Here is a 19,444-nt window from a genome sequence, read left to right on the forward strand (position 1 = left end):
TATTTTTTCATGATTTAATAGTTCATAATATGACTTATGGCTAACTTGTTATTTTAATTCTCCAATCCAAACAAATTTACTAATTACTGTAAACTATCTTGAACAAAAATGTAAAGCATAATTGCAACAAAAAGATATTTTCCATAATAATATCCTGAAATAAGGGCAGACCAATAATATCTTTTGATAGTCTGATAACTTCTACTCTAGGTGCCAGTGAAATACAGAAGAAATATCAAATATTAGGTTTACTGTTGGTGACCTTTTCACAGTGGATATTAACCATAAGATTAATTTTTCTCCCCATTCTATTCCTACCCTTGCCACTTACAACCATTTTTAAAAATTGAATCTATTTAGAAATATGTCCATCTATGGATTAATCACCTATGATTAATGAGCGGTAGTACTGAACATTCTTTTTTTTTTCCCCCAACTAAAAGTGCACTTTCTCTCTAGAATCTCTTGCAGCTTGTCACTTAGATCATTTTCTGGAGTCACACAATTAATTACCATAGGGTGGCCATAAATCCTCAGTACCTGACCTTTTCCCTAGGCAGACTAATGGCCATTTAGTTCACTTGGTCCTCACCACAGAAATGAGTCTGTGAAATATTTCTCTAGCTGTGCTAAAAGTGAAAAGTGAAGTGAAAGTTACTCAGTCATGTCCAACTCTTTGTGACCCTATGGACTGTGGCCTACCAGACTCTTCTGTTCATGGAATTCTCTAGGCCAGAATACAGGGGTGGGTAGCCATTCCCTTCTCCAGTAGATCTTCCCAATCCAGGGATCAAACCCAGGTCTCCTGCATTGCAGGTGGAGTCTTTACCATCTGAGCCCCCAGGGAAGCCCCTCTGGTCATGCTAGTCATCATCTACTGCAATGCCAAGCTTTCCCGTCCTCTCTGTAATGGCAGCTGTGAATCCTCTTGCCTTTCACTATACAGCATGATCGGAGAAGGCGATGGCACCCCACTCCAGTACTCTTGCCTGGAAAACCCCGTGGATGGAGGTGCCTGGTAGGCTGCAGTCCATGGGGTCGCACAGAGTCGGACACGACGGAAGCGCCGCCGCCACAGCAGCAGCAGCAGCAGCAGCATGATGCTTCTTGAACCAAATGGCTTTGTCTTCTACTGTTATCAAATACTTCTTCCTATTGGACATTATCTCTAGAATATTCGCCCAGCCTCTTGTTCAGCTGGTATCCTGCTAAAAGTCTTATTATATGTAACTGTAGTCTTGCTACTCAAAGTGTGGTCCATGGACCAGCAGCATCAGCATCAAGTATGAGCTTTTCAGAAAAGCAGTACTTCTGGGCCCACCCCTTATTCAGTCTAAGCTTATGTTTTAACCAGATGCCTAGACTCTTTAAACTCTAGTGTGCATACATTAAAGTTTGAGAAGAATACTATCTTCTGTATAAACGTCTCATAGCCAAAGAACTTCCACTGAATTCCACAATGTCTCAGAAAGAAGACAACAATCTACTCAGATAATCAGTACTTATCTCCAAACTGTTAGCTGTCCATCCCTCAACAGGGAACATGCAAACTGTTCAGGGTCAATTTTTCTACATTTCTTTCTCAGTCACAGATAAGATCCTTAAAAAAAATACAACTTAAACTAAATGAAACACTTCCACTACTACTCATCCTTCAGCATGCAGCATGAACATTTGTTCAAAAAAGGCCTCCTTGACCCAACAGTAAGACTGGTACCCCATTGTATGCTCAGAGTTTCCTGTACCATAAGAATCATACTATAGTTAAATAACATTTTGTATGACCCTTTAAATGCAAAGTCCATGAGAACAATGGAGGCCCATTTTGTTCCCTGCTTTATTCTCAATGCCCAGCACAGAACCTTGCACACCAGAGAAACTTAACAAATATTTGTTGAATGAATGACCTGCCATGCATAAGAGTGTTGAGGACCAACAGTAGGGCTTTTATCAAAGCACACACTTACAATAACTCGAGAGGGAGAGATGATGCACAGATGACTGTGAAGGGGGTCTGAACAAAGCAACAACAGTGCTGATGACAAATAAAGTCTCTTCCTGAAGGATTACCGCGCACCTGCTCTGAAGCTGTTCTCACCAGTTTCTCCGCAAGGAAAAGAGGCATCTTATCAGCTTTGCTCTGGATGCCAGATCATCACTCCTCCATTTAGCCTACCTGACACTGGCTCTGACTACTATGAGGGCCCTCAAAGTTATCTTCTGTTAAGCCTAATATTAAATAAATCTGTAAAAATGTAAAAGCATACCACTTTTCTCATGGATTTATTATTGCTATTTTTATATGAACTAGTATTTCAAAATCCTTGTCTTAATTTCTAATCCAGCAAAAATTTTAGATATAACCCATATAAACAAAAGCTCTTTGGACTCTCAATCACTTTTAAGAGTGTAAAGAAGTCCTGAGAGAAAATACTTGAGGAATGGTGGTCCACAGAAAGTCGTGCATGAACCTCAAGACTAGAATCACTGCTAGGTTCTGCAAACAATCCTTGTATTAAGTCCAGAGAAGGAGAGCAGCCTGAGAAGACCTAAGCTGTTCTGTACTTTCTTTTCTATTCTGGGCCTCCTGCAAGCTGCAACGAAAACCATGCTGAAGTCACACACACACACAGACACACAGACACAGACACACACACAAAGACACACACACACACAGACACAGGAATGACAAATCATAACAGGATGAAATACATCCAATTTAAAAAGAATGTAAATCACTGAAAAAAGCTTTCCAGAATTGTTTGTACAGCATTTTCCTAAAGTACTTTATGACTCAAGATATCAAAGAGAGGTTTGCTGTAGTTCAGTCACTAAGTTGTGTCTGACTCCTTGCCACCCCCTGGTAACACACCAAGCTCCACCATACTCCACTCTCTCTCAGAGTTTGTTCAAAATCATGTCCATTGAGTCGGCGATGCTATCCAACTATCTCCTCCTCTGCTATTCCCTTCTTTAATGACAGGTACTCTAACCTAATGCAACTGGAAAGTTTAAAGTTTTAGAATTTCTGCTTCAGAAACACTTTCAATAGTGTGGATGGTAGGGATTTGGGATGAAAATGGGTGAAGACATTAGGAGAAAGAAGACAAGCCAGAGGCCCTAAAACCTGTGCTAACATTGTATAAACATTAGAGGTTTATTTCATAAGTGAATCAAGTATTATGCTTCATATCTTCAACAGTAAAGACCATCTACCTAATCACACTTCACATTTACCTTGCCCTTGTGCTCAGCTGAAAAAGAATCTGCCTGCACTGCAGGAGACCCTGGTTTCATTCCTGGGTCAGGAAGATTCGCTGGAGAAGGGAAAGGCTACCCACTCCAGTATTCCTGGGCTTCTCTGGCGGCTCAGCCGGTAAAAAAATCCGCCTGCAGTGCGGGAGACCTGGGTTCGATCCCTGGGTTGGGGAGATCCCCTGGAGAAGGGAAATGCTACCCACTCCAGTATTCTCGCCTGGAGAATTCCATGGACTGTATAGTCCATGGAGTCGCAGAGTCGGACACGACTGAGCAACTTTCACTTTCACCGTGTAACCGTTCCAAAAGCTTTCATATTAAAATTATCTCATTTTTATCCCTACAACTATCACATAAGCAGGGCTGTTATTGCCATTCAATAGAAAAGAAACCTGAGGAACACAGAACAGGCTGCAGGGCACTGTTGAAAGAGCACAGGAATGGAAGCAAGGAGACCAGAGGAAACAGAGTGGATTCTCCATGCATTGTTGTGTTGTTACTCAAAGACAGATAAATTTCTATGTATAAAAAAATACACAGAAATTTTCCTGTGGAGGAAAACCAAGAAACTTGTATATGAGACAGAACTCTATTTCTATTAGGAAATACTTGTTCATCTATATGGATCGAAGAAGAAACCATACTTATAAATCATATCACAGTGCTCATTCCAGAACAGAACTAAGGTTTTTACATTAGACTCACACAGTCATACTGCTTTAGTCTCTCTAACAAGCATGTGTTACTTAACTCCTCATTTTGAAAGTTTTAGATTTACAGAAAAGTTGCCTAAATACTACAAAGAATTCCCTTCTATCTTTCCACTCAGATTTCACAAATGATAAAACATTTTATCAAGTTTCTGTCATCACTCTCTCCCTATATATGTGTACATTTTCCCCTGAACCATCTGAAATAATTTGTAGACATAATGTCCCCTTACTCATTTTTTTAAAAACAAGAATATTTTCGTATAAACCACAACACAATTATCAAAATCAGGAAATCAACATTGATTTAGTACTATTACCTGACCTATAGACATTATTCTAATTTCAGTAATTATCTCACTAATGTCCTTTATAGCAATAGACAGACCCATTGATCAAGTCCAGGATCCAGGTCAGGATTCAGTCCAGGGTCACATTTTGCATTGTTGTCACACCCATACTGGATTATTCAATAGAAAGAGATTTTCATTTTGAGAAGGAAAAAAGATTAATGTCCTTGCACAGGACACTCCTGGTAGCTGCTGCTCCACCTGAAACATGACGATAATGACACTTGTTCCGCATGTAGCGGAGTTTGAGAGGACCAAACCCTGCTGTAAGTCACTGCATGTAAACACCATCCAGAAAGGTAGAAGTAGCACAGCAAGCAAGAGAAGGCAGACTTCAGGGTTAGACAGACAGAGGCCTCTATCAGGTGGTGAAACCTCCTACAATCTCAGTTTTCTCATCTGTGAAACTAGCATCTTTCCTGGAACTAAATAACAGAATGAAAATAAAATTATAGTAACAACAGTATAAAAGAAATCAACTTTTCAAGCAACCATGCCTGTGTCAGACACTATGTTAAGTATTTCACATGACTTAGGTCAATTATCCTTATAACAATCCTAAAGATAATATTTACTATCCTCATTTTACAGATGAGAAAACTGAGGGTTAAAGCAGGCAAATGACTTGTTCAAAATCACATAACTAGTGTCAGGGACATTACCTGAACCCAAGTTTGTATGATGTTAAAGCCCATATGCTTAACTATCACATTCGACTTCCCCATCTTGTTACAGGCACAATAAATATTACTGCCCTTCTTTATATCCCTTTGCGTGTATATATTCAAGTTACATAATTCTTTAATTTTCCAGGAGAGCCAAGCTTTAAAAAAATAAGCAAAAACACTTTACAAAATAAACCCTCAGTACCTTAATTCATAAACTATGAATCAGTAAACTTAATTTGTAAACACTATGAAGCTTTAAAAGCAGAAAAAGATGCTAAAGTCAAATGCTCTTTACAGAAACAGCCAAGGCACAAAAGATGGGACAATTCAAGACTGCTGTCCAATAACAGTCATACTCACAGAATGGTCACTGTAATAGAGAAAGTCGTAGTTTAAAAATAAAAAGACGACTCATTTTTTAAAAAAGCCAGAAACACAATGAACCATGAGGTATAGTTTGTCAAGCCTAGAAAAAGACAAGAAAATAAAACTTATTACATCTGTGAAAGAAGACTCCAACCTTAGTACTTCTATCATCTGAGACAGGGGTTTTTGTTTGACAAAGAATACGGTCCCCATTCTCTCCAGAGCTCAAGTGACCTCACTACAAGATAGGCAGAGTACTGACTTTAGTACAGAGCAGCTTATTTGGGTTTTATAAGTGTTTTGAAGATGAGCAAAGTAATAATATAATTTTAAACAAGAGTGTGATTACTTTTAGCCAACTCCCCTGCTCTGGGTAGGAAGCAGATCCCCAACAGCCTTAATGAATCAGTGATTCCTATGGATACACCTAAAGTGGACTGGGCGCACCATTTCAAGCCACTAAATGCAAAACCTCCAAAACAGAAATGGCAACAGAGGAGATGGGTGAGGGATAAACGACTTCTGACGTTATAACCCTGTGAGTCAATGTCAGCACGTGGCTCTTAAGGGTAGCAGAGGTAAAAATACAAAGGAAGGCAAGCCAATGCTATGCAGGGGCTTCCAAGTCTGGGCATGACAGGCACCTTAAGAAGGCTGATGAGCTGAGGCCAGTTTGATGTCAGTTAAACTAAATGTAAAAGTAAAGACAGAAAGCCTCAAAGAATATACTCTAATAGTTGATTACATTTTTAAAAAAAGTTTCCATTACCAGAATGCATTGCCTGAAGGTGAGAGACCTTGAGGAAATAGTTACTCCTCAGGTATTTTAAGAAATCCATGATGGGGAAAAAAAAGGGCAGCAGAGGGTATGAGTTTCTCCTGTCGGTACGTACCGTTCTACTTATGCAGCTTGTTGAGAAGAAATTTATTTTTCTTCTGGACCTATTTCTTGAAAATGATCCAAGTAAAATAATTACACCCAAATCTGGGAAGCCTAAAGAATAAAGTAATAGCTATATTTGAAGGGCACACTAAATTTCATCAAGAAAAGTAACCCATATTATAGTATTTCACTTTGAGGTTTCAACTAAGTTTATAAAATTTCTATCTGATCCTCCAGACTCCACAAGATGTATGTTCTACCTTGTTATAGCCCCATAAGTATATCACCTGGATGGTAGCCTAGAAAATGACAGAACAAAACACACATATAGCCACACAGAACCACAAAGGGTTAGTATCTAGGAAACCTGGGAGAAATGGCCAAAGAAAAAGACTCTGGAAATAAAAGTGTTTACAGAACATGGATTGGGTCCACAGTATATAGGTATATAACAAGAAAGTGAAAATAATAAGCTATTAAGATTACTATTAAAATCAATCTCCAAATCTAGTGAGGTTCAAGAAAAGCCACAAGGAACCAATATGAAGAAAAAGGAAAGTATCATTAATAAAACAGGATGCTTTTAAGCAAATAATCTGAAGTACTGAAATAGATCATGTTCACTCCCTTCCCCACCTCAACTGATAGCAGCAACTTAAAGTAATTTTCAAAATATCTAATGAAACTAAACTGTCAAGAACACTCAGACAAGAAAAATCATAAATGAAAGCTGGAGGAAAGTACTTTATTTTTTTAAGGTAATACACTACTAGCAAAAATAAAGTACAGAATTCCAGCGTGGAAGATTTGTTTAAATGTATTCCACAGAAACTAAAAATGTAAGAGTTAAGCTAAACACCTCTGTAGAAAGGTTAGTGAAAACACTTCAGTTTCTAAATTTTCCATTGTATTTACCCCTTTCCCCAATATCCCTCTAAAACAATACTGCATTTATCACTTTTCTGTCAAGTCCAGCACCACTGAAGTTAAGGTCTACGAGATGATCAAAATGCTTTTAGACTGTGAGGTTGCAACACTGGTATCTGGGGTTTCAGTTGCAGAACACATGTACAATTAAGGCAGCCAAGGGTCAGGCCCGCCTCGAGTGGCTTTAATAAGCACGGCCCAAAGAAGTCTAAAACCAGGCTTAGGAAAAGATAGTAGGAAAAGCAGTGAGTGAAATCTCTGGAGATGAGATTATTCAGACAAGGGTCTGAAAAAGGAAATTAGGAAGCTGAGAAGTATATAAACTTTGACCATTTACAGAAAGTCAAAGGCCAGAAAATTCTCTGAAATAAAGATGGGAAAAGTTATGGTACATACCAGGGAAGTCCCCAGTCCTAAAATGTAAAAGTCAGGTACAGTATTACGCTGCTTAACCTGCAGGCAACATATTACAAGCAGAACTCGGCACACCATGACAGGAAGTATCCATAAATCCACAAGTGAAGGGGTGCTTCCTTCAACTACCAGTTTCAGATATAAAATAATTTCCGGAAACTTAAAACACACGCATGCCTTACTTAAAATTCTTATTATACGTACTTGGGTAAGCAACGATTTTAACTGCAGAGACTTTAAACATAAATGTTTCTGCCTCCATCTCCTACTCACCAAAGCTTGTCTCCTCATCTTCCTACTATAAAGTCAGTAATTCTCAGAGTGGGTGGGGAACCCGGCAAGATGAAAGATGTGGAACCACACAGAATTCCCTTAAGGCTTTTAAAAACTCCAACCCCATCTCACCTGAACAGCCACGGCGTGGAGCAGTTAGATATTACTTTGGGGAGTGTCTGGTGCGTGTGTGAAGGCAGACACAGGGAGCGTCACTGCCCCCAAAAGCCAAGGGCTTCTGAAATGTTACAGTTAAGTAGACTTACTCATTTTACTTTCTCTTATTAAAAACTTTTTTCATAATTTCCAAAGTATTTTCACATCAATTTCAGTTGAGTATGTGTATTTCCTCACTTAGTGGTGACTGCCTACTTCACCATAAAATAGCACAGGGCAAAGTGAGTCTGTTAATGCATCAGGTAAACCAGCAAGTGAAAATTTAATTCAACTAAAATATTTTTACTTGGACAGAACTTAAAGTTCTCTGGAACCTCAAAATCACTACGCAGATTTAAGAGGGAATTAATATGATCTCCTAGACTGTAAACTCCTTGAAGACAAGGAATCATATCTTATCCTGTATCCTCCGTAATTACCTAAACAATGCAGGTTCTTAAATGAGTAGAATGGATTGGCTTATATGCATTTTTTACTAATTCACTTGTTCAACATTGAGCACTGAATTCCTATTCTGTGTCAGGTTCTGTGTGGGCTCAGATTTTTTCAAAATGACATTGAAGTTTTAGCCCATAATAATGTAAAAGAAAATGATCACAATTCCCATTTCCTTTCTCTTATTTTTGATTATTAACTTGACTGGAATAACATATTTCTAATACATTTCAGTTTTCAAATGATGGCTATATACATAAATGCAGGTAACATTAACATAATGTTAAAAATTCATTTTCCATCTACCTTGCCCCTGAAACAGAATTCTACCACAGCCATACTGATAATAATGGTATCATTAGACAATCACGTCTGTCACAGTTGCTGGATTGCAGCCCATGATTAAAAGCATCTCAGCAACAGGGATTTTTTTTTTTTTTTCCTCAGCAAGACCAAGCAGCAACTGATCCCTTGTTTTGACTACTCAACTTTTGTTGATAGTTGTAACAAATTTTATGGTTTTTCCTGACTCCTTTAAAAAATAAACCAAATATGGTAAACTGTGATAACAACAACATGCTAAATAATTTTGTATTAAGATGCTAGAATTTATACAAAATTTTACAAACTGGACATTATCTCCTTTTAGTCCTCAAAACTCACTTGACAGGTGAAAGAACTAGGGCTCAAAGCTGTGGCTGCCTTGTCTGTCCCACACAGCAGAGCTGGGACACTTGAGTCTGAGCCTAGGTCTCCTGACACTCTCAGTCCAGTGCTCTCTTCGCCACAGCTCCCTCCTTGTTAGCCCAAGCTCAGAGCTGTGCAGACTGAGAACACACAAATATTAAGTCCATGAAAGGTTATGCTGTGAAACAGTAGACAGTGGTTATCAGAACTGTCAACAGAGCCTCAGGAAAAAACAAAGCTCTCTATTTAATGAGACCAAATTGGCCAGACATTGAGAAACAAAATGGGCAATAGATGGTGTTACAAACAATTTAGTGTAGACTTAAATGTGATGATGAACAGAAATTTGATACTCACAAATCCTCAAACACCACAATTCAGAACTAGCTCACTCATTCTGTCTGCTTCAGAAATAACTGGAAATTTTCTAAATCTCTTTTTGAAAACAAAACTGCAAAAAACCTTAACACTATGATCTTGTTCTTCAGATCATAATATTCCATAATATAATAATATTCCATAATATAATAATATAAACTAAGAAATATAAATAATATAAACTAAGAAACAGATGAGTAAATTGAACCGCTCACTTGATATATGGCACTCCAAGAGAAAAGACAGAAATATACGTAGGTCTTTTATTAACATTTAACTTAAAGAGTATCAAAGAGAAGCTTAAACAGATTTGAGAGCTGAAATACTATTGGTTTCACAATCTTACAGATGAAACTGAATAGCTGTATAGCGTATTTACTATTAACCTTTAGGGTAAGAAAATTCAAATTTCAGAAGTTCATTAGTAAAATAATGGACCTTCATTAAACAATAAATTCATCTCTTCACACTGATGCACACTAAGTGGCAACTATGGGGCACGTACTAAACTGCGCGTGTGTGTTCAAATGCAAGAGAAGCTGAAATACAACAGAAAACATGGAAAGTATGGGATTCTCAGTCTTCTGACTATAAACAGGTACATCATCACACATTACAGTAAATAGCGGCCATTCAAATAGCACCGTTGTCCTTGGTTTACCAACTCTGTTTAATATGCTTTCTCTATTGTGTCCCCATTAATATTAAATTGTTCAAATCATTTTCAATAGGCAGGGGGAAAACCCTTCCCTTATTCAAAAATTATAGTGTGTGTAACTTGAAGAGAACTTTCCCCCATCCATTAAATTTGTAGGAAAAACGTTTTCTGCTTTTACAGCTTTTGCTTAATTGGTCAGGTTTGATTGATTCAGCATGGATTTTTGGCCTGCTTGACTTACTGCTATACCCTTACTAGCTAGAATAGGGCCTGGCACATAATGCAGGTATTTGTTGAATGAATGAACTCTTCCTATGATCTGTGGCTCCTTACATAAGAATATATCCGAGAACTTCTTACTTTAACTGACTTCTTAACTGCTTTTAAGCTTGAAATAAAGAAAACACCCAATGTTTACATCAGTCAGCTGCTTGTGAAAAGGAATCTTTCTAAATGTGTCAACAGTAGCATAAGCAAGGTGCCCAGTTATGCTCAGGCAACTTGGGTGTCATCAGTTACCTCACATATTTCTCTAAGTTCCACAGGTAAAAAAGCTAAATTGTAAAACACCACCAGGACTCAGTTAAGCTTATATGCACATCCTGAGAATTCTCCTTTGTAAACTAACCACTTCTCCTCTAAAATCATTTCTTTATCAGGGCAAGTACCATTTAGAATTAACACAGTGAGAACCAGAAAATAACAGTTGAACACAAACGCTGCTGAGGGAAGCTGGGATGGTCACTTAGTTGCCCGGTGAACCTGTTGTCCTATCCCTCGGTACTGAATTCAATTTCTATTTAAAGGGACACGGCTTTGCTTTGGGGAGGATTAAAAACAAAACAAACAAAAAACCAAAAAACCACGTGAGTTTGGAGAAAAAACCCCTTTTAACGGGTTCGAAGAAAACTATCTGCTTAGAATTGTCAAAATAATGCGGCTGAGAAAAGGGTCACCTCGCCTGAGTCTGGAGCGGGGCCACAGCGCATGATTTGGGGGGTGGGTAGGAGCTTCAGCCGTGTCGGTGTCAAGTTTGAGATCCCGTAAGAGAAGTAAAAGGCGAGAGGGGCAACGTGACCACCTGCCCGGTCAGCCGAGGGACCGCGGGGGGGCCCCTGTCTGCTCCCAACTTTGCCAGCCTTCCCCGTCACCGGGGCATATGGTCCACGCGCCTCGCAGCCCGGGCCGGCGACTCCCGGGCCAGAGGGGACTGAGGGGCGGGGGGCCAGAGGCGGCCCGTGGGCCCCGGGAGCGGCCCCGAGGGCCCGGCGGGCACGGGCGGGGAAGGGGTCGCCGCCCCTCCCCCCCGGCGGGGCCGGGACGCTCCCAACGGCGGCGCGGCGGCTCCCTCAGCCCGCGCCCGCCGCGCCCTCGAAGCCGGGCCGGCGGCCCTCGCCACGCCCCGCGCTCCCCGGGGCGGACCCCCGGGGCCCTCTCCCTCCTGGGCAGCGCTCCTCCGAGGAGCCCCCGGGGCGGGCGTGCGGCCTAGTCGGGGTTACATAACGGGGCCCGGCCCCTCCGGAGCCGGCCGGGGGGCCCGCGGGGCCCGCGCCGGCGGAGGCGGGGGGCTCCGCCACTCACCTGCCGTAGATGCCCTCGGTGATCCGGTTCCGCTTTAGGGGGCGGCGGAGCTTACTGCAGTCGGCGTTCCGCCGCTTCATCCTCCCGCTGGGGGGCCGGGTGCCCGCGCCGCCGCCGCCGTCTCTCACCTCAGCCGCCGCCGCCGGCCCGCCCCGCGTCGGGCCTGGACTCTACCCCTGGGGCCGGTCACACAGACATGGAGCCAGCACCCGGGGGGGGAGGGGGTGGGACGGGGAGGAGGGAGGGGGGCGCTCAGAGCTTCCTCCGCCTTCGGAAACAAAGAAATGACAATTCCGGGGCCCGCCCGCCCCAGCACCAGCCAGCCGCCTGCCCCGCCTCCACCGCTCCGACGGACGGCCCCTCGGACCAATCGCAGGCGCCGCTACGCTGCTGCCGGCCAATCCCGGGGCCCGCTGAGGCAAAACGGACTCTAGAACCTACCTCTTTGAAGGACAGAAGAGTGCACCAATCATGAAGGTGTCTGGGCCTGCGTCCGAGCCTATCAGAAACGATTTAAATAGAGGCTTATAAATAGGCCCTATAAATATAACATCCTATATTCTGCCTTGTTACGAAGGTGCATTTCTTTATTGTTGGGTTGCATTTCACTGTATGAGAATTCACATTAGCGCATGCAGTGCTTTTTTTCATTATTAAGCTATCCCTAGCGCCCTATGAAATCGCGAGGCCTGGGTTTGCGGCATGTGCGTTTCTGCGCTGAACTGAAACTCCAGTCCGCCGCATCCTTATGTAAGGGGCTGGCCGCATCCTCCTCGTCCGGGAGAAGCCGGGGGCCCTTCCTGAGGATCCTGGAGTGCTCGGCCAAGCCGGCCGCGTCTGCGAGCGACGGGGATACGAATGACAAAGCAAACCGCATATACACACACACACACACACACACACACACCCCGCCAGCTTCCCGCGACGTGGTGGTGACAGCGCGGCGGCCAATCGGAGGAGCGCGGGGCGGGGCCTCCGTGATCCCGCCTCCTGGAGGCGCGTCATAGGGGGTGGGGCCGTGGTGCGCGCGCCGTCGCGCGAGGTTGCTGAAGTGGGTGTGTGTGGGGCGGTGCGGCCCGGGCTCCACGTCCGCAGGGCTCACTTTGGCGGCGGCGGCGGCGGCGGCGGCAGCTTCTTTGGTCACCGTGCTTGCTGGACCTGGCGAGCGTCGACGTCGGAAGAGTCTGTGCCCCCGGGCAGGGTTCTGGTGCCGCGGGGAAGCCGGGTCATGCGACCCTTCTCACCTAACAGTCCTAGAGCGCCCAGTGCTGTGCGAAGCACCGCTCTGGGTACTCTGCATCTGTTTGTTCTTTTGCTCCTCATTGCTCCCCTGCAGCATAGGTATGACAAAATAGCAGTTTGGAAAGACAAAGTTGTTTGGGTTTTTTTTTTTTTTTAAGAGAAAAGAAAAGAATAGATGTCCAAAAGCGGAATGCATGTCAGTAAAGAAAAACTGGGGAAACGTAGAGAAGTTGCTGAGGGCCTGGGGTGGGGAAGTCACCCATGGATCTCATCACCTTAACAGAACTACTGTTAGCATTCTGTATTTTTCCCTTTCTTTCCACTTTCCTCCCCTTGGATGATATATTACTACTATTACTGTTGTTTTTACTATTATTAAGACTTTCAGTTTTGTAGTTCTGTTCTTTGACATAAGCATTTTTACATGTTATAATGAATTCATCCTTCCTAAATATTTCTGATGGTTGCAAAATATTCTATCACGTGACTATACCAACTTAACCATTCACCAACCGACGACTGTTAGATGGTCTTACAACAAACCTAAAAAACTTACAGGAAACCAGATGCCATCTTGTTTTGTCCTGGGATGCATGGACATATCCCAGCCCTGTGATCATTCCCTTAAATAAAAACCCACCCCAAGAAGGAACTTGTAATTTATCTGAAATGCATCATCCTCAACTGCTGCTGTTACTTTATACTGTCACAAATCTTCACAAAGATTACCCAGTGCCTGGAAGAGAAGACCCATTCTGTTTATTATGGCATCCAAAGCTGGTCACAAGGGGGACCCACCCCTCTTCCAGGCCTCCCCAGGCCAGCAAGCCTTAATCTATTCACTGTCCTCAAATCCACTAAGACAACTATGTCTTCCCTCTTACGTGCCTTTGCTTCTACAGAGAACATCTCCACCAGTACTGTTCCTAATTTGTGGTTTCTTGGATGAGGCTTGTCTATTCACCTGGATGAAAAGCTTCTTGGGGACTGGATTCATACCCTGTAGAGATGCATTTAGAAAAATTGCAAGAGTATCTGCTTTTTCAGATCAGGATTGAAATTCCAGCTTGGCCACTTACTAGTTTTGGCAAGTTACTGAATGTCTCAGAGCCTCTGTTTTCACTCAGGTTTGTTTGAAGCCTGTTAGCAGATGATGAACTCTCAGGGCCAGACATGCAGTAGGTTACTGCAAGTCATTTCTGTTAACAGTATATCTGTTTTTCATCCTTCACCTCTACTCCAGTCTGTTGATAAAGTGTCACTGGGCAGCCAAGGATAACAAACTCTGTGAGCTCAAAGTTTCACCAAGGCTACCTATCATTGTGAAAGCATCTGAACCTAATGCTTTGCTTGAAGCAATAGAAAAAGACTTCTGTTGCCAAGTTGCCAAGGTTGGTTGCCAAGGCAGGTTGATTCATGGAAAAGGATACAGGTTGGTTCATGGAGAAGGATACCTAAATCAATATTACTGGAGGCTTGAAGGCATAGGTACATAGTGAGATCATGGCTTCAGACTCTATGGGGTCTGCCAACTGGAATAGCCCTCTTCCCCATGACTGCAAGTTTCCAGATTACCTGGGCCAGCAACTAAGACAGTCAACCCTGCAAGGTTAGAGGCCATATCTTTGGTCTTTCCTACTCCCCATTAGGTCCCTGTTGTCTAGGACAGTGCCAAGGCACACTGTGGAATGGATGGGTTAATAGTCCAAAAAATGAGAGAGGCACTGGGGTCACTTACCAGCTTTCTGAAGCTCTCTGGCTAGCCTCCCATCAACCAGGTTCCTGACAAGGGCATTCCATGCTGTGGAGAAGTATGGAGTGGCTGAGAGTTATTGTTAGTTGTTGGGCTTCATAGCAGCAGAGGAAGGGCAGAGAGAATCCCAGGGTGATGGCCCAAGAAGAAGCAATCTGGAGGTCTGGGTTCCAGTCCCACTTGAGATATCAACTTGCTGGTGTCCTGAGTTGAGTGACCTGTCCACTCTGTGCCAAGATTACCTCCTAGAATCACTTCAAGCCGTATGTTTAGAAGCAGAACATATTAGCTCCATTTTGCGGATGAGAAAACTGAAGCTCAGAGAAAACAAGATCATGCAATTGCTATGGTAAAGGAATTTGGCTTGAGTCACAAGCTAAGCTGTATGTAGCCTTGATGCTCTAGGCAACTCCTCTGGTGCCTGTAAATAACTCTTGACGTTAAGGGTGGTTGATCTAATGATCGGCTGGAATGGAATGATGGGAAAGGCCTTCTTGTCAAGAGTCCAAGGACATACCACTGTAAGTCTTCCCTTCTCCATTCCCTTCCTCTCACTCCTCCTGCCCCAGCTGGACTCTGTATTTTCCTGGCCCACCTTACCCCAAACCCCTTTGGCTTTGCCTAAGTTCCAGCCTTTCAAACTGAAAAGACCTTTTAGGATCTTCAGCACGCAAAACTGGCCTGAGATGAGGCAGGCCTCCTGCCTAACACGGAGCTCCCCAGCTCCCCACACTTCCTCCACCAATCAGGAAGCAGGGGAGATCAGCAGTGGCCATTTAACAGATGAGTAAGACAGGAAAGAGAAATCATTTGCTCTCATTCCAAACACCAAGTGCCAGACAGGAATTCAGGGCTATTCCTCCTTTTCTCTTGGGACTTTCAGATGGCCAAGGGGTTGGAATTGGCGCATAAGTTTCAACTGAGCTCAGAATACCCTAGAGGAGATCATCACATGCTGTTTCACATCCAAGGAAATTGCATGCCCACCTTTTCAGCAGCTTTTATCCCCTCAAGCCCACCAGGCAAGGCTGGCCCACCTGCCTTAGCTTTGTTCCTGTCTCATGGGAGTCACAGGAAAATCCAGACTTGGGATGGCCACCTCTTATACATGTGTCTGCATCCCCCAGAGAACCCTATTAATGAAATATATTTATAGTAGTGTTTAGAACAGAAACAGTTTTATAGATAACCCGATATCCCACAGAGGTGCCTGGTCAAACAAATGATCACATAGCCTTACCATGGAAGTCAGTGTGCCCTGGAGAATGATGACATGTAACACTTATTTTATGTGGATACTCCTCTAAGTATCCTATGCGTTTTGATCTAACCCTCACAGCAATCCTATAAGGAAGAGATTACTGTGCATGCCTGCTAAGGCACTTCAGTCGTGTCTGACTCTGCGACTCTATGCACTGTAGCCTGCCAGGCTCCTCATTCCATGGGATTTTCCAAGCAAGAATACTGGAGTGGGTTGCCATGCCTGCCTTCAGGGGATCTTCTCAGCCCAGGAACTGAACCCATGTCTCCTGCATTGGCAGGCGAGTTCTTTACCACTAGCACCACCTGGGGAGCCCAAGAGATTACTACTGGTGCCATATTACAGATGAGAAAACTGTGGCACAGAGAAGCTAAGTCATTTGCCTAAGGTCACACAGTAAGTGATAGAGCAGAATTCAAATCCAGGTAGTCTAATGTCTGAGCCTGGACCTTTATCTGCCATAATAGTGTTGTAGAAAGATTTTTCCTGGTTTGGAAACTACTTGTGATATACTGTTCATGAAAAAAAGCAAGTTACTAAACACGTGCTGTATAATCTCATTTTTTGTAGGGGAAAAAACAAGGCATAAATTCATATGAATAGAAAAAAATCTGAAAGATTGTGTACAAAAAGAGTAGAGCTGGTTTGGAGAGATGATGAAATCATGGGTGCTCTGTGTAAGTTTTACACACCTCTGCATTTTTGAGGTTTTCTAAGGTAAACATGTCAAGCTTATGCAATAATAATGATTTCTAACATTTATGGTAAGTTCTCTACATATGTGACACTTTATGTTTGCTACCTCATTTAATCTTTACAACCAGCCTATGAGATGGATACTGATTTTCTCCACTTTAGAGATAAGGAAACAGACTCAGAGATATTGATCATCTTACCCAAGGTCACGCAGCTAATAATTTGCAGAGCTAGGATTTGAACCCAGGTCACCTGACTCCAACGCTCATGTTTGTTAAATAGATAAATAATTGACTTAGCCACACTCTAACTAAGCATGCCCAGGTCAGAATCACACCTTTGGTGTGGACAGGATTCCAGAGAGAAGATGAGGGGCACCTACTTACCTCCTTGGTCCCTGCCCGTGACTGAGTTTTCCAATATTTAACTCAGATGAGGAGGACATGGTAAATGTTCTCATAGAGTTTCTACAGAAAATGGACGATCACACGTGAAAGCTACAGTTCAGCTCAGCCGCTCAGTCGTGTCCAACTCTTTGCGACCCCATGAACTGCAGCACACCAGGCCTCCCTGTCCATCACTAGCTCCCAGAGCCTACTCAAACTCATGTCCATTGAGTCAGTGAAGCCATCCAACCATCTCGTCCTCTGTCATCCCCTTCTCCTCCTGCCCTCAATCTTTCCCAGCATCAGGGTCTTTTCCAATGAGTCAGCTCTTCGCATCAGGTGGCCAAAGTATTGAAGTTTCAGCTTTAGCATCAGTCCTTCCAATGAACACCCAGGACTGATCTCCTTTAGGATGGACTGGTTGGATCTCCTTACAGTCCAAGGGACTCTCAAGAGTCTTCTCCAACACCACAATTCAAAAATATCATTTCTTCGGTGCTCAGCTTTCTTTATAATCCAACTCTCACATTCATACAAGACTCCTGGAAATACCATAGCTTTGACTAGATGGACCTTTGTTAGCAAAGTAATGTCTTTGCTTTTTAATATGCTAGGTTGGTCATAGTTTTGCTTCCAAGGACCAAGCGTAGTCTCTCTGATTTGATTCATCGTACCGTAGGAAGTCTGGTCACTCAGACCAGGAGGCCACAGTCATGGCGCCACTTGCCCATCTTCATTTCCAAAACACAGGTTGCCAAGCATGCTTATGTAGTCTCACATTTATAATAACTCTGTGAGGAAAGCAAAGCAGCTCATCTTATTTGACTCATAAGGAAATTGAGACTGTAAGTGGTTTAGTTAATGGAAGACAGAATTGCAAAGCAGTTGAGGGCACAAGCCGTGGCATTGGGTGGATGTGGGTTGGGTTCCGACTCTGCTGTTTACCAGCTATGTGACTTTGGGTGCTTGCAACACTTCTCTGAGCGGCAGTTTTCTCATCTGTCAAATGGGAGTGGTGATGCCTGCACTCACAGGTTTGAGGGAAAAAGTAAATGAAATAATGTCTGTAAAGTGCTGGGTCCAGTGCTTGGCATTCCAGAATCGGCAGCTGTTATTCAGTCGACAGGTATTTCTTGAGCACCTGCTGTGGACTAAGCACCAGGTGCTGAGGATACAACAGTCAAAAGTCCCTGGGCTCGTGTCATTTGGATCTGAGTCGATGAGGGCAGGAGCATGTCGATGCCTGGGGGGACAGCAGGTACACACAGAACATTTTCCCCCAACATTTTGTTATGAAAAATTTCAAACATAAACCTAAAAAGTTGAAAGAAAGTTACAGTGAAAAGCTGTTCACCTCCCACCTAGAGTTGACAATTAACATTTGATTTATGACATTTCTGCTCTAGATCCTATATGCTTTCCCAGGGACCCTGCCTTGAAGATTTGGAGTCAGACTATCTGGAACTGTCATCAGAAAACAGGAGCCTTTTGCAAGAGTCTGAGAGGTAGAGAGAAAACTCCCCTTTTGACCAATCTTCTGGGAGAGGCCACCTGTGGGGTCAGCTCCCTTTTATTAAAGAAAGCCTTTCTGTTCATTCAGGAGCTTGGCCCTCTTGTCAAGTGGTCTGTCCCTCACTGGGCAGGATCAGGACACACAGGGCTTTAGGATGCCCCTGTGGGAACCAGCTGCCATCATGACTGAGTTTGCCAGCATGTAAACACAACCATCAGGGGCTCCAAGCCCAGGGGCTGGCAGCGACTGGAAATCTCTAGTGCTCATCTGCCTGACATTTGGTGCCCCTGGGTAGGTAGGTACAGCTGCCTGGTTCACAAACTGCTGGTACAGGACCCAGGCCAACAAGGGTCACATTCACTTGTCCTCCTCATAGGGGAATGTCCTGTTAAGGAAACTTCCATGACCAAAGACACGGAAGCAACCTAAATGTCCATCCCCAGAGGAATGGATAAAGAAGATATGGTACGTATACACAGTGGAATATTACTCGGCCATTAAAAATGAAATGATGACATTTGCAACATGGATGGGCCTAGAGATTGTCATCCTGAGTGAAGTAAGTCAGACAAAGAAGGAGAAATATCGCATGACATCCCTTATATGTGGAATCTAGAAAGAAATTATACAAATGGACTTACAAAGCAGAAAGAGGCTCACAGACTTAGAAACAATCTTATGGTTGCTGGGGTAAGGGAGGAGGATCGGGGAGAGGGATAGTTAGGGGGTCTGGGATGGACATGTACACCCTGCTATATTTAAAACATAGATGAGCGACAAGGCCCTACTGTGTAGCACATGGAATTCTGCCCAATGTTATCTGCAGCC

At 43.3% G+C, this 19,444-nt stretch overlaps 1 protein-coding gene across 2 annotated transcripts in view; it reads right to left on the minus strand.

The window, feature by feature from the left end:
• The window catches only part of MACO1 (macoilin 1), a 67,945-nt gene extending 56,008 nt beyond the window's left edge, over positions 1-11,937 (minus strand). For both annotated transcript variants that reach the window (XM_027965497.3, XM_015093680.4), the window contains exon 1: positions 11,766-11,937. In XM_027965497.3, coding sequence (XP_027821298.1) covers positions 11,766-11,845 — 80 coding nt within the window. In that variant the 5' untranslated portion in view covers positions 11,846-11,937. The remainder of the gene's footprint in view (positions 1-11,765) is intronic.
• Between the last annotated feature and the right edge of the window lie 7,507 nt (positions 11,938-19,444).

Source organism: Ovis aries, chromosome 2, assembly GCF_016772045.2.
Source record: "Ovis aries strain OAR_USU_Benz2616 breed Rambouillet chromosome 2, ARS-UI_Ramb_v3.0, whole genome shotgun sequence".
In the NCBI taxonomy this organism is placed as follows: Eukaryota; Metazoa; Chordata; class Mammalia; order Artiodactyla; family Bovidae; genus Ovis; species Ovis aries.